The sequence below is a fragment of the Helobdella robusta genome, assembly GCF_000326865.2.
Source record: "Helobdella robusta unplaced genomic scaffold HELROscaffold_15, whole genome shotgun sequence".
NCBI lineage: Eukaryota > Metazoa > Annelida > Clitellata > Rhynchobdellida > Glossiphoniidae > Helobdella > Helobdella robusta.
Genome location: NW_008703839.1, coordinates 2454622 through 2471318, shown reverse-complemented (window position 1 = coordinate 2471318; position 16697 = coordinate 2454622). Strand labels below are relative to the sequence as shown.

At 34.3% G+C, this 16697-nt stretch overlaps 2 protein-coding genes across 2 annotated transcripts; one reads left to right on the top strand and one right to left on the bottom strand.

Moving 5' to 3' along the window:
- Window positions 1–1242: 1242 nt before the first annotated feature.
- Window positions 1243–9812, top strand: HELRODRAFT_124549 (hypothetical protein; the record flags this gene model as incomplete). The annotated part of the gene is made up of 3 exons (XM_009015213.1): window positions 1243–1406; window positions 9149–9286; window positions 9752–9812. Coding segments are annotated over 3 exons (363 nt in total), but the record flags the coding sequence as incomplete, so codon positions are not given.
- A 2326-nt stretch (window positions 9813–12138) lies between these two features.
- HELRODRAFT_169391 (hypothetical protein) lies at window positions 12139–15892 on the bottom strand (the record flags this gene model as incomplete). Its single annotated transcript, XM_009015212.1, has 5 exons — window positions 12139–12309; window positions 12515–12589; window positions 13902–14001; window positions 15006–15070; window positions 15800–15892. The coding sequence occupies 5 exons, from the start codon at window positions 15890–15892 to the stop codon at window positions 12139–12141; spliced, it is 504 nt and encodes a 167-aa protein (XP_009013460.1).
- Window positions 15893–16697: the final 805 nt, after the last annotated feature.

Genomic DNA, 16697 nt, shown 5'->3' with positions numbered 1-16697 from the left:
ATTTCAGTGTAAGATGGCAAGCGACCAGACGGTTGTACTCTTACTCCCTGGAGAGCCGGTAAATGTTTGGCTTGGGATGTTACGGTTCCTGGTACCTTGGCCGAGCGCTACGTTCACCTTATTAGCAAAGAATGTGGTTTGGCTGCAATCAGGGCATCGGACGAAAAAATTAAAAAATATAAACACGCCCTGCCTTCCTTAGATTTTTTGCCAATATGTATCGAGGTCCTTAGACCCATGGACCCCAATACTTCAAAATTTATTAAAACATTGTGTAAAATGATTGGCGTTCGGTCAGGTGACAACAGAGAGTTCTTTTTTGCAATAAACCACATCTCGTGTTTGTTGCAGCGATTTCTGCGTGTTTGTGTGTCGGAAAATATTAATTTAAACGCCGACGTGTGAGACTAACGATACATTAAAGTGTTAACCCTTTTAATCAGATGTTTGACTGTTTGGTGTCATTCATCACGATTTGGTTTTAACATACATACATACATTCATACATACATACATTCATACATACATACATACATACATACATACATACATACATACATACATACATACATACATACATACATACATACATACATACATACATACATACATACATACATACATACATACATACATACATACATACATACATACATACATACATACATACATACATACATACATACATACATACATACATACATACATACATACATACATACATACATACATACATACATACATACACAGACATAGGAGGATGTAAACACAGACATGCACGCACATATCAGATGCACCGTATTGTATAATACATGTTGATGATGTTGTAACGCTCCAATGCTTCTGTTTATATAATCCTAAATGTTTATATGCAGCTTTTTCTGTGTATGTTTATGATTGTGGTTTGTATGTGTTTGTTTATATCTGTGATTTGGTTTATATTTATGTTCATGTATGTTTAAGAGAATCATTATATCCATGTATGAAAGTTTATGAACATTCGTGTCAGGTTATTTTTTATGTTTTTTGGCGAATTTTTTAAGACATTTTGCCTTCGGTATGTTTACATTGTCCTCACGTGTCATCATTGTTGTAATTGTTTGCTCCCCTTCAAAAAATTTTATTGCTTTTATGTCTCCATTCATTCATTTATTTAAAAATTTTTTTCATTGTTTAATTTTCAATTACGCTTAAGTTGATTTACGACGAATGATGATACGAACCATTGAAATAAAATCAGGTCACGGGGGGGTGAACCAACTGGGGGGCGTTTTCGTGAATGGCAGGCCCCTACCCGACATGGTGCGCCAACGAATTGTTGAGATGGCCCACCAGGGCGTCAGACCTTGCGACATCTCCAGACAACTGCGAGTCTCACATGGCTGTGTTAGCAAAATTCTTGGCAGGTTGGTCGGTCGGTTGATGGATTGATTGATTGAATGCTGATAACTGTTTGATGGATGTTCATTGATGATTTTGGCATACTAGTTGTTTGTGTTGAAGGATCATATTTCTATTGGTTGTCAAGTAATTATCGTTCAGTTTAGACAACCTTTTAATCTATCATCCATCTATCAGTCCTTTCAGGAAATCGATAAATATTTGCGTAATATTTATAATAGATAAAAATAATAATAATATAAATAGGAAACGGATTAATGAAGCAGCAGGAGATGGAAAATATTCTTTCAAACACAAAAGGCTTTCCATATTCTCTCCCTGCCCCCCCCCCTTAATATTTTTTCTCCAAACTATATTTCTGAGAGCATCAAATGAGTTCTCTTATCGTGTCGTATCGAAAGTTTTTTTCACCAATTTGTTTGCACTCAGCTTAACATCCCCTTTAATCGTCGTCGTCTTTTTTATGGATCGGCAAAAACATCATCGTCATCACCGTCATTGTTGTTTCGTTGTTTCGTTATAGTAGTAGCCATTTGTTATCAGCGCCATCATCATCTTCATCATCAAACGATTTCTCGATCACAATGATTATGAATGTCCATGATTAATGTCGAAATTAATGTCGCCACCATCAGCTCAATCTTTATATCATCACAGTTATCATTATAATATCCATCATCCTAATTAGCAACTTTACTATCGCTACTTTCGAAATCATCGTCATTATCAACATTATGTTCTTCATCTTCGTCATCATTATCATAATCATCGTCGTCGTCGTCATAATCATCATGATCATCAATATACATCGCGTGACCGAATTAAACATGTTGACACGCGAATGCTTGATATGAGCATTCATTTGTTCCTTCTCTCATTCATTTTTTCATTTTTTCATTCATTCATTTATTTAATCATTTATTCATTTAATCATTTGTCCATTCAATCATTAATTAATTAATTCATTCATTCATTCATCCATTAATTCATTGATTCATTAGTTCATTAATTCATTAATTCATTCATTAATTAATTAATTCATTCATTCATTCATTCATTCATTCATTCATCCATTCATCCATTCATCCATCCATCCATCCATTCATCCATCCATCCATTCATTCATTCATTCATTCATTCATTCATTCATTCATTCATTCATTCATTCATTCATTCATTCATTCATTCAATTAATCATTTCTTTATTTCGTTTATTCGTTCATCCGTTGGTTCATTAATTCACCCGTTTATTCAATCCATCTCCCGTCATAACTTAATCGTTACTGTGGAGGTAACGTTCGATCCTGTTTGTCATTGAAGAGAATCATTCAAACAATCCAACGAACGACCTGCTCTGCCTGCTCCAGCTCCACGCCATTCACAGCTCACCATTCACTTCCCAATGTTTCGCAACACACACAACATGAAGCATATCACCATATCACCATTTAATCCATTGTTGAAATTAATTAATTATTCAATTTTTAAATAGTATGTGCGTGTGCGTGTATGTGCAGGTGTGTGTGTATATATGTTTAGAGAAAAAAATAGAGAAAGAGAGAGAGAGAAAGAGAGAAAGAGAGAGAGAGAGTGAGAAAAAGAAGAAGAGAGAGAGAGAAAGAGAGAGAGAGTGAGAAAAAGAAGAAGAGAGAGAGAGAGAGAGCACGGCATCAAAAGTACAAGTGTGCGTTGCAGGTAGACATTAGTGGCACATAAACACGTGGAATGTTGAATATGGGATGCAAATTTTTTGACATCAACTGGACATGTGGCGTAATGAGATGCGACCTCAAGAACCATAGTTCATAGGTCAAAGTTCAAACTGGACCATCCGCATACGACCTATATATTCCATCAGTGACCAGTATATTCAACTTTATTGACCTACATACTTCATACGCATGCGCGATTCTTACTTACACGTGCGTGCTTGTTTTAAATATTGTTTGATGTACAAAATTTAAATTTGTAATCTGACTCGTAATATAAATTTTGTTAGAAGTTTTCAGAATGTTCTCAGCGATCTGCGACTTTTGATTTTCTGCTGTTTTCCAAACATATCCGACAGGCAATGAACAACAGTTGGAATTAAGGTGTTCTATACAATTAAACGAAAAATAAACAGCATCCGATATATGTACATTACAGTAATTCTTTTGTGTTACTCAGTTCTTAAAGATAACTCTTGAATTAGTTTGTTTTTAATGTCTGCGTAAGCTTTCCGATAGAAAGAGGAATATATAAAAAGTGTGTAAATAGATGAATAAAAGAATTTTAATTTCTGCGAATATGGAGAATCAGAGACACAAATGTACGAGTATAGAGATGTCCTCGATTTAAATATATTATTACTGAAAGTGCATGGAAATTTCAAAAGAACTTCTTGCAATTTATTGTTAGTTTGCATAAAACTTTAGAACTTTTTATTTTATGCTTCAACATAAACTTCTTCTTTCAATGGTTTTACAAATAATTATTTCATGTCCAGTGGCAGATCTAAACGACTCTGACGGGTAGGGGGCAATTTTGTCAATATGTCTAAAGTTTGAAATTTTATGGTTTTTTAACGGTGTAGAAACTGGGATTTAATAAATTGATAAAAATACTGCTCACAGCGGAAGACCCATGGCATCTTCCGGCCCCTTAGATCAGTCACTGTCCGTATCTGAATTGATTAGTTTGTTTTGCTATACTGGCAAGTACCAACCATTCAAGAAGCTAAGTCACATTTCGCGGGTCCCGGTTCTTTCAGGCAGCTCCGCGAGTGTGCAACGGTCTGTCGGCCGAGCTCAGAAGTTGCACGTCACTGTCGGCTTTTAAGAAAACGCTGAAAGCACATCGATTCGCGGATGAACGTTCCGGCTGCTTCTGAAGCAATTACGCAACCGGCGCTCTACTAAGTGCCATTATTATTTTTATCATAATTATTATTATTAATATTATTATTTTAATCATCATCAGTTTACAATGTGAAAAAAGCATGCAAAGATTTCTACAAAATGTGTTTTTGTAGAAACCTTTCAGAGCAAACTATTTGTAGTGAGTTGTTTAATGTTTGCAATTTTGTTTGTAAAATCTTTCTATAGAGTTTTTTTCATTAGCATATCTGCACACATGATCGAAATTGTTTTTGTACTGTTTCAAGTACTTGTGTTTTTTACTCGTACATATCTCTAAAGTCATGCACTGATTTATGTATGTAAAGTCATAGTTATACAAATACACAATCACGTTCACACACACATAGATCTACATGTACTAGTTTATGTGTGTGTGGTGTGTGTATGTGCGTGTGCGTGCGTGCGTGCATTAAACTCTATACAACATATACAACCTAATACGCAGTTGAATATGCTAGTAAAAGTTGTTGGCATTCGCGCTAAATGGATGTTGTACACTTCAAACGCCAACCAATCCGATAAGACTTCTGCTCTGAATCTCAATGAAGGATCCGAAATACTTTCAACCAAATTAGCATCAACATCACCAGACTTATTTATATCGTCATTGTTGTATCTACTGATATCATCATCATCATCATTATAAGCATCATTAACTTGTTTATGACTTTTTTATGACTTTATCATTATCATTAACTTATCAAATTATCATTGACCATTAACTTAACAAATCATTAACATTAATAATATATTATCATTAACTTCTTAGTATAGTTGCTATTTATAAATTCTTCCATGGCATACCTAATATTGACGATAAGATATTTTGTCAATATATGTCCAGTTTCTGACTTAACTATTGTAAACGCAAACAACATCTTCAGCATCATCATCAGACAGCATCATCAACTACATAAGCATCGCATTCAGTGCTAGAAGATTTTTTTAATGTCGATAATTTATTACAGTTAATATCCGACTTATTGGAAAATCATGACAATACTCGATTTGTGTGTGCGTGTGTGTGTGTGTGCAGGTGTGTGTTTGCGTATTCGTGCGTGTGTATGTGTCTAATTAATTGACGCATTGCATAAAGTAAGTTTCTATTTATTCGACTGCAGTGTATTTTGCGTCATTGGGCCGTTTCATGAAATTATTTTCCCCACTAGCGGTGTATGCTATAAGTTATTTTTATTATTATTGTTACTGTTATTATTATTCTTTCTATAATTAAGTTTCAAATATATCAAGTCTCGTGTGTATTTGTGTATCAGCAACTCACACACACACATACACCGCATGTATTATAATTATGCGGCTATATAACATGTGATAGAACGAGATCTGTTTGTAATCGAACCCAGCCAGCGCAACAAAAGATAGACCAGGTGCCTTTACCACCCCGTTACAGATCACACAATCTCTCCCACACTCACACACACACATACACACATACACACACACACGCACACTCTTATATATGTGGTGTACGTGTGTGTAAATGGGAGAAGTATGTGCGTGATTATTTGTGGGAAAATTTTTAACAGCGGTGCATGTCCACGACGATCAAAAAAACAAACAGATGTGCACAAGTATATATACATATATATGTATATATACATATATATATATATATATATATATATATATATATATATTCTTATAAATGTATAAATATGTATATATATATATATATATATATATATACATATATCGACGTGTTTTAATACGCAAATAAACATATACAATACATTACATATACAATTACATATAAATATACATTCAATTAATTCTTTTGGAGGATTTTACAACGCTTTGCAAATGAGTCTTTCAGCCATCCGCAATGTTGAGTTTTCCGATAATGGTTGGTTACAGACTGAACTTCCCGTGAAATTTGGCGGTCTGAGTTTAACAAGTGTTATCTAGCTAGCACCTATTGCATTCAAGTCTTCTGGTGCTGTTACACTTTATTTACAGTTGGCCGTACTTGAACAATTTTACGCTAAAAGTGGCCTTGCTAAACCTGATTCCGTTCGGATAGTATTCTCTCAAAATATAATAATTGAAGAATTACATAAAAACTTGTTTTAGACACTTCTGACTTCTTGTTTCAATTCTCCAAATATGGTCCAATTTAGCTGTCTCCAGTCCTGCAAACTGTGGTTGGCTCAAGTCTTGGCCTAACACTTCAGCGAACACCAGACTCGATGACGACTCGATAAGGATGGCTATAGCATTCAGACTCGACTTAACGGTTCAAAAGTTTTTCCAATGCAATTGGGGTGCAATCGCCGACGAGTTTAGTCACCATGGCCTGGTTTTCAGATTAGTTGGTAGTCGGTAAGTTTGCCACTCTACTTTCAATTAAAACATTTGCGAAATTTTCTCAAAAGCATTAATTTACGTGTTGAAAAAACCATTAAGAATTTCAGCCAAGGGTAGTAAGAGTCCGAATAGCTGCACTCTAATCCTATTAAAGGCTGTCAAATGTTTAGCTTGCGACGTCACTCTCCCTGGCACCCTTGCAGGACGATACATCAATCTAACCAGTCTAGAAAGTCGTTCTGCCGCAACAAGGGCTTCTGATATAAACTTGTAAAATACGATAACGCCCTGCCTTCAACAGAATTTTTTCCGATTTGTGTTGATGTCCTTGGTCCTATGGACAAAGCTACAGCCAAATTTTTAAAAGATATTTGCAACATTATAAGTACATAATCCGTAGACAAAAGGTACTTTTTCTACGGAATGAGCCACATGCCTTGTACGTTGCAGCCATTCCTTCGTGATTCAGTGGCTGAAAATGTTCAAATAAATGCTAACAGTTGCAATTGATCTACATACACACATTCATACACACATACATGCATTCATACATACATACATACATACATACATACATACATACATACATACATACATACATACATACATACATACATATAAGTTTAAAAAATATGAAGGTGCCCTGCCCTCGATGGATTTTTTACCTGTTTGCATCGAGGTTCTTGGCCCGATGGACAACAACACTACAATATTTTTTACAAAGATTTGCAAAATGATAAGTGGCAGGTCCGGCGACAGCAGAGAGCTATTTTTCGCCATGAATCATATATATTGTTTGCTGCAAAGGTTTTTGCGCGTCTGTGTTTCCGAAAATGTTCAATTAAACGCCGACGTGAGCGAATAACGAGATATCAATTGTTAACCGATTTTATTCAGATGTTTGACTGTTTAGTGTCACTCATCGCTGATTTGGTTTTAACATACATACATACATACATACATACATACATACATACATACATACATACATACATACATACATACATACATACATACATACATACATACATACATACATACATACATACATACATACATACATACATACATACATACATACATACATGCATACATACATACATACATACATATATACATACATGCATTGCCTAACCATGGCTTGTTCATCAAAACGGGTTCATACATACATGCATACATACATACATACACACACATACACACACACACACACACATACATGCATACATACGTACAAACATACATACATGCATACATACATACATACATACATACATACATACATACATACATACATACATGCATACATACATACATACATACATATATACATACATGCATTGCCTAACCATGGCTTGTTCATCAAAACGGGTTCATACATACATGCATACATACATACATACACACACATACACACACACACACACACACACATGCATACATACGTACAAACATACATACATACATACATACATACATACATACATACATACATACATACATACATACATACATACATACATACATATACAATACACATACAAGCGTACATACATGGCGAGCACTTACATGGAAGAAACAAGCATTCTAGAAGATGTGCAATAAAGTTGAGCATATATGAGACAAAATCTTCAGAGCGCGTCCGTCACGGCTGACCGGTCAAACGTCCAATGCATTATACAATCCATATTAAAAGTGAATTCGAATTATGACGCCGCTCTTGTTTTTATTTATTTTTTTTCTGTTTCCTGCCTTCCTAACAACTATCATCGTCGTCATCCCGTTATCATCAGACCATTATCTTTCATTATCATCTTAAGTCTTCGTCGTCGTCATTATCATTGTATTCCATTGCTAGTGTGGTCCATAATGTATTTTGTCATCCACTCTGTCACTATTTTCATCATTTTCTTCATCATTACAACCATCAGCTCCAATCTTTCCAGGAGAAGTTTCAACTGCATTTCAATTGTTGTATTTAAAATTTTATATCACGTTCAGCCATCACAATCTATCAATAAAGCAATAGTTTATAAAATAAAATGAAATTTGAATTAAATAAAATTAAATAAAATTAAATAAAAAATTAAATAAAACTAATTGAAATCTACTAAGCTCGTTCTCCAAAATGAGAATACATACAATGAGAATAATCTTAATCGTGTCAAGTTACAATAAAATGCAACCAAACATTTATATAATAATCTAATACTCACTTCCTCCAATGAAACAAATAATTATAAGAAACTTTAAAAAAAACACAACTATTTGTATATAAAAATTGTCAAAATATATTGAATGAAATTTAGAATGAAAACAAAAAATATCAATTTTTTTAAATTCTATGATCCACATACGAAACATTTCTGGCAAATAATAATATTAATAATAATAATTGGCATATATTGTTAATTAAAATTTATCAACTTAAGTACAATTCAGTCATTAGAATATATATTATTACAATTTTATGTTAATTAAAATGACCTCTCCAATAAAATATGCCCTGCCCTCCACGCCAGATATTACGAGACAGGTTCGATCAAACCAGGGGTCATCGGGGGTTCAAAACCGAAGGTGGCCACACCGAAGGTTGTTGATGCCATCTGCAAATACAAAAGAGAAAACGCTACCATGTTTGCGTGGGAGATTAGAGATAGGTAGGTTTGTCGGTTGGTTGGTCGGTCAGTCGGCTAGTCGGCTAGTCGGTTGGTCGGTTGGTCAGCTGAATGGTTGGCTGGTTGGTTGTTTGTTTGATTGATTAGTTGGTTGGTTGGTTGGTTAGTTGGTTGGTTGGTTGGTTAGTTGGTTGGTTGGTTGTTTGTTTGTTTGTTTGGTTGGTTGGTTGGTTGGTTGGTTGGTTGGTTGGTTGGTTGGTTGGTTGGTTGGTTGGTTGGTTGGTTGGTTGGTTGGTTGGTTGGTTGGTTGGTTGGTTGGTTGGTTGGTTGGTTGGTTGGTAGTTCTGTTGGTCGGTCGGTTGGTTGGAGGACTATATATTGGTTGGTTTCAGCATGGTGGCTAATTCATTGTAATTTCATAAAATTCAAAACCATTTTTATTTTTTTCATTTCCTAACGAGTAGTTTAACAACATCATTCATTGTTTGTTACCATGCAAAACATCAGGTTACTGGCTGAAGGAGTGTGCGATCAAGAGAACGTTCCCAGCGTCTCATCCATTAACAGGTTGGTCATCTTTCACTCACTCCCACTTCCAATGTAAATGTTGATCTTTACTTTAGTTCTATGTTGCTAGTTTTTTTCTATAGTTTTAAAATAATTTAAATATTTCAATGGAATCGTCTAAATATGCAAATAAATTGATTTGTTAAAAATTGGATCAACAAAGAGGTTAAGAATTAGCTAAATTAAAAGCATGTGCCTCAAAATCGAGATTGTAGAAAACATCATAAAATTTTAAAGTTGTTTTCTCATTCCAAACAAGTTTTTTTGTTGGCTTGTCGAAAATTTTAAGTTTCTTCCAACATAGAAACGTCACGCTAACCAGCTGCACGTACAATACCTTTTTGGTGTAATTTTTAAATAGAATATATCTATTAATAAAAAACGTCTTGTTTTCGTAAAAAGTAAATAACATTAAAATGGCTATTGGTTAATTAGAACATGCTGAATATTAAAATTAAATTTATTTTTGAATGAAAAGTTGCTGATTAATTGATAAATAAATAAATCAGATAAATGAATAGACAAACAAACAATTATTCAATTAATTGGTTATTTTTGGCAGTTTATTAGTCAGTAGAAGGAAGCGTGAGAATTGTTAACGTGCTATATAACAAACAAACAGACAGGCATCATTCAATACGTGGCTTGACATTTAGTTATTTTTTAAATGATGGCTTAAAAATGTAGCGTTATTCTCTGAAGTTTCATATCCGTTCAGTGATAGAAAATCAATAACATTAATGCCGCCATTGTCAACTCTCTTCAAATAATCAATCAATCATCATTGCATCGTTCATCTTCGCTATCCTGCTGGGTGTTTGTTTCTTCAACAATATTCTGCATTTTCCATTAAAGTTCGTTATCATTGTCATTATTATGTGTTATGAATTGTCATTATTATTTTTATTATCATTATTATTATTATTATTATTGTTGTTATTGTTATTGTTATTATCTCTTGAGAATTTTAATGATGACAGCACGAAGCAAAGTCAGATCTGAAATTTCAAATGTTCAAAGTTGTTTTGTCGAGGACTGTGGCATAAGAGACACTATCTTTATTCGACGAATGGTCAGTGAACGAGCGATTGAAAAAATAAAGAAAGACTTGTTTATATGTTTCGTCGATTACTCCAAAGCTTTTGATTGCGTGAAATATTGGAAAATTTGAACATTGATGGAAAAGACACGTGAGTTATTGAAGACCTCTAATGGGGCCAAAGAGCAGCGATGAAAGTTGGTGACAAGATGACTAGTTTTGTCGAAATAAAGAAAGGTGCTAGGCAAGTTTATGTATTTTCAGTTTGTAAATGTGATGTGGATATTAAAAGAAGGATAGCTATGGCAAAAGATGCATATTCTAAAATGCAAAACATCCTCACCAACATTAAAATCAGAATATCAACAAAATTAAAACTGTTAAGATTTTACATTTTTCCTGTGCTAACTTACAGCTTGAACAATTTTTAAAGAAATGGAAAAAATATTAACGCTGTTGAGATGTGGTTTTTTAGAAGAATTATGAAAATTATTTGGACTTCTCATACTTCGAATGAGGATGTATTAAAACAGTCTGGTTATGAAAAGAGAGAATTACTACAGATAATTTGACGGGGCCAGTTAAAGTTCTTTGGTCACATCATGCGGAAGGAAAGAATGGAAAACATAACAACTACTAGAAAGATTGCAGGAGAAAGAGATCGCGGTCAACAACAAACAACATTTGTGAAGTTTTTGTATCACTTGTTGATTATCATCACATTTCAACTACTACAAAGTGTTGAAGATCGGGTTTGAGGTGGTCGACGGTCGCCAATGTCCTGAAAGGATAAGGCACGAGGAAGAAGAAGAAATGTCATTAATATTATTTATTATGTATTGCCGTTACATTTGTATAGGCAAATTAAAAATGAACTTTAATATTTTTCAATAACTTTGTTATAGTTTATCATCATTCTTTCACTTTATTACCATTGTCTATTACTATAAAATATTTTATTACGACATCCATAGCACCACTATACCACCCGTACCACATTGCAACATCACCACACTTTGCCACACCACTAAATCACATTACCACCAGCACGTGATCAACACGTCCCAACATAACCACATCACTCCACTACCACATCATCACACCACCACATCACACCACTACCACACCATCACATCACCCCACTACCACATCATCACATCACCCCACTACCACATCATCACATCACCCCACTACCGCATCGCCACACCGCTACACCACCACAAAAAAATCAGCCGCTAAAGAAAATTTAAAATCTGAACATTGTCACGTGTCGTTGTGGTCAATGTTTTCATTGCTTCTTATTAAAAACTCGTTGAACATCACGCTCGGATGAACGCTGGTGAACCATCGAAGCGTCGAAGCATTGGAGCGTGAACATGAGACATGTTGCCTTGTAATTGTCTTTGACTTTTCTTTGAACACGCTCAACCTGTCTCGTTATATCGTCTGCCACCTCTGACTGCCAGTGTGGTGGTGGTGGTTTTGTTGGTAGTGATGGTAGTTTTGTGTGTTTGTAAGTGTATGTGTGTGTGTGTGTGTGTGCTGGTGGTTGTGGTTTTGTATGTGTGTGTCTGTTTCGGGAGACTTGTACATGGTTTTGTGTTATTGGGATTTTTTGTGTGCAATTTTGTTTGCGTTGGTTTTATGTTGTGTCTGGGTAAAACTTGGTTCTGTAAATTTTTACAAAATTCTTTCTGTCTGAATTTTGTGGAGGACTTGGGATACTTACTATCTCTATACTGAATTGGTAGTGTTATAAACGTGGCATTTTACTATTTTTTAATGTGTTTGATCGGCGTTTTGTAGCTTTTGAAATGTGTTGCAGGTGCTGTTTACAGGATGTTCCTTCTCAAGTCATCCTGCTTTTATTTTATATAATAGATAATAATTTTTATTTAATAGATAATATTTTTATAATAATTTTTAATAATATAATATAATTTTTAGATAATATGGTAATCAATTAAATGCCTGAATATTTATTTTTTGCATAGATTGTAATGTGATGTTCATATTCTGGTTATTTGTCTGGATATTGATAGTTTTGATTAAAACGCACAATATTTTTTGCACATAACGCGCGCTTAAAGAAATATTAAATTATATAAAATTGCCCTCAACTTTGTAACTTTGACGGTTGGATGGTTATTAAAATTTAGAATAGCAGTTTTTGTGTAACGGGCTGCCAGAAAATTTGATTTCTGAATAACTTATTTTTAGTTAACTTAAAAAGAAGTCATTTGAGCGTGAAGAGTTTAAACTATAATAAATAGCTATCTATAAAAACATTTCTCTACACAAACGTAGCCCAATAGTTCGACACCAGCAAATGTAACGTAACAACGAGCACACTCGACACAAACATGAAAAGAAGCGAAGAACAATCAAGCGTGATGGAAAGTTTAACGCACGTGCTTGTAATGAGAAACAATGCAAAAATATTTTCGCCAGCAATCAAAACGCTTTGACACGCACACAAGCACGCACGCGCACACACACGCACGCACACACGCACACGCACAACAGACTGGAGAAGAGAAAGAAGAAAAAGAAGCAAATTATTAAGAGAACAGTGAAAAAGAGAAAAAAATATAAACATTTTAGTGAAAAATAAATAGAAAAAGTGAAAGAAAGAAAGATATAAAGAGAGAGAGAGAGAGAGTAAAAGAGAGAGAACGAGAGAGCGAGAAAGAGAAAGAATAGTTTTAGTCTTCACTCTTCACGCTCAAATGACTTCTTTTTAAGTTAACTAAAAATAAATCTTCAGACGGTGCACAGAAGAGCGGACGTCGCGCGTTTTATGAGCACCAACAACATGCATTTCGACGGATTTCCACAACTATAATAAAGAGTAGGCGCAAGTTTAATGCATTCAGCAAAATAAATATGAATACTATTTTTATGTTGTGAATTGCAAAACTTTTAAAAACGTGTAAACACTATAGAAAAAGCTATTGAAAGGTTTAAAAAAAAGTTAAAATTGACCCTCTATCAATCAAAAAATGATTCTACTTACATGTGCAGTTGTTAAGAATGCAATCGTTACTCTACATCTCCAGGGATTTTCGACATATTGCACGCAATCACTTCCATGTACCTACATCTGTCTAATTTTAATTCTATTGGACACGAGCCATTGTTTAAGTTGCTGCTGTGTTGATGTTGTTGTTGTTAGTGTGTGTTGTGCCGATTTTTGTCGTTTGTGGTTGTTTTGTTGATGTTGTTGTTTAGTGTTACTTCGACGATATTATTAACGATTGGTTTTGTTTTTGTTGTTGCTGTGTTGATGTTATTGCGATATTGTTCTGTTTTGAATGTATTTGTTATTATAGCTTTTATTAAACTGATGCTGTCTTCTTGACATTATGTTATCCGCTTGTTTTTTTTTATTTCAAATAAGATATTTGTTGCAGGAAAAACCTGCATCTAATTTATAGTGATGATTTTCCAAATGATGACAATAATCATCTATACAAACACTGTTATTGTTGTTTTTTGAATACATACTTTTTGAACAACCTCCTCAGTCATTATCATTCATTACCATTCATTAAGCATCATTTTGGACAGACAATTTAAACAAATAAAATAAAGGCGAACTGGCATTGGTTCATAATTTTTTGTTAATTATTGTTTCTTCATTCACAAACATTGAAATTTGATTCGTTAATAATTTTTTCCAATGAAAAGTAATGCAAAACTCATTTCCACCACGGTGCATTCAGGATAGTACGCAACAAAGCAGCAGAAAAAACCAAACACACTCCGACAAATTTATCCTCATCCTCTACATCTTCCGTCAACAATAACAACAACAACAATGTTGCCAACAGTAAAAACAACAACAACAACTTAAACACCCACAACAACCACAACAACAGCAGCAGCAACAACAACACCGCAAACATACTCACTCAAGCTCCAGCCGCACACGACGGGCCTTCATCCCCTCATTCTCTGAACGCACCATCCACCCCGGCTGGTTACACAATTGGCAGCATATTGGGCATACCGCCCCCACTGCAATCTCACAATCATCAACAACAACATCAACAACAACATCATCAACAACAACAGCAACAACATCAGCACTCTAGTACTAACAACAACAGTAACACAAATCAAAACAGTCCGACCTGCAACAACAACAACAACGTTTCAACAACAACGACAACTGCTTGCAAAAGGGCCAGCAGAACAAACAACTCAGGTTGTTTTCTCTGTTCATCATTTTGTTGTTTGTCGTTGGTGGTAGTGTCAACGCTTGTTTGATTTTTTGTTTGAAAAAATAGTCATAAAACATGATGAATTCCAATGTCAATAAGCTAGGGGGATGGCGAACGCTGACGAATGTCACAAAACATTAAAAAAAATAGAATAGATTTTTATTGAAAAATTTTTATAACCAGTTCAAGTATTAATGATCAGAGTAGTTGAATGGAGAGATTCAGCTTTGAACAGCACAACTAGCACACTACACTCATTGAACATTGAAGCTTTTATGTATGATGATGATGACTAATAAAAAACATCCACGCCGACAGAAAATTTTTATCATGACGTCACAGGAATAGCGTGCCACGTCGGCATTTATTTTGAAGCCTGCGTACGTGCGCGCCGTGCGCGCGCCTTCCTCGACCACACACGACGCTCTCGCTCATTCACTTTCAGGATCTATAAAAATTTTGCACGAATAAATAATTGGATATTTGTGTTTAGGAATGTATGTAGGTAAGTGATTTATAAGTCAATGGAATGCGTATGTCATACATCATTAGACCTGTGCGACGTGGAAGCATGCAAAGTCTTCTTGGTGTAATAGTTTAATACTGTATTTGCCTTACAGAATTGTTGTAAACAGTAATTGCTTTTATTTAGGTTACATGAAAATTTTATAAACTTTAAAATAAAAAATTTCTCAATATGGTTATTTTGCTACTGTATCTTACTTCGAGTTTGCATCGTTCATAACGTTTAAAAAATTTCACCCTTGGCGACTGTTCGACTCTTTTTGTTCGCTCAGCACAAACATTTCTGATCATTTTCTAAATTATTTTATTGAGTCCAAAGTGTCCAACCATCTCAACTTTTTACACAGACAAATCCCATGCTCCAACGACTCTGTTCGACATGCCTGATGCATTGCCTGGCATTCAACTTCTATTTTTTATTATTTGTGCTTTGTAAAGAATTTATTTGCTATATTGCTTGCTAAAATTGTAAAAAATGTTAAAGTGGCAATAATAGAATTTAGAACAAAGTAGAGTAAAGACACAGTATTTATATATATTTATTTATATATTTAAACATCTAAGCACAAACACAACATATCAGTTTGAACTCCGAAGATGGTATAGGAATAACGAAAAAAGCTTTTCTGTTCTATCATGCATAAAATAAACAAAAATTTTGGTTTTGAACTGAAGAAACTTGAAAATGATTCACGATCAACCGTAAGAAAAATCGAAAAGTTAAATTGGAAGTTAACTAACGCCGAACATGCTGTGATTTATATATATAAATATATATACTTTTATTTATTTATTTATTTTTATTTTCATTATAGAGAACCAAATAAGTTTAAAATAAACTTGTGGAGAGGCCACCCTTAACTAAGTCATTAATAAAAATAAGGTTCAAAGGTTAGAAAATTAAGAGACTCAATTTCAGCGTTCAATGCATTCAAATACTATATCGAAATTTTATAAAAATGTTAACTCGAATGAAATACATTCAGATAATACTTCTGAACCAGTCAAATAATCAAAATAATAACGGACAGACAAAAACACACACGCACCACACTTACGCACGCACAACACACACCCACACATCCATTCGTATTTA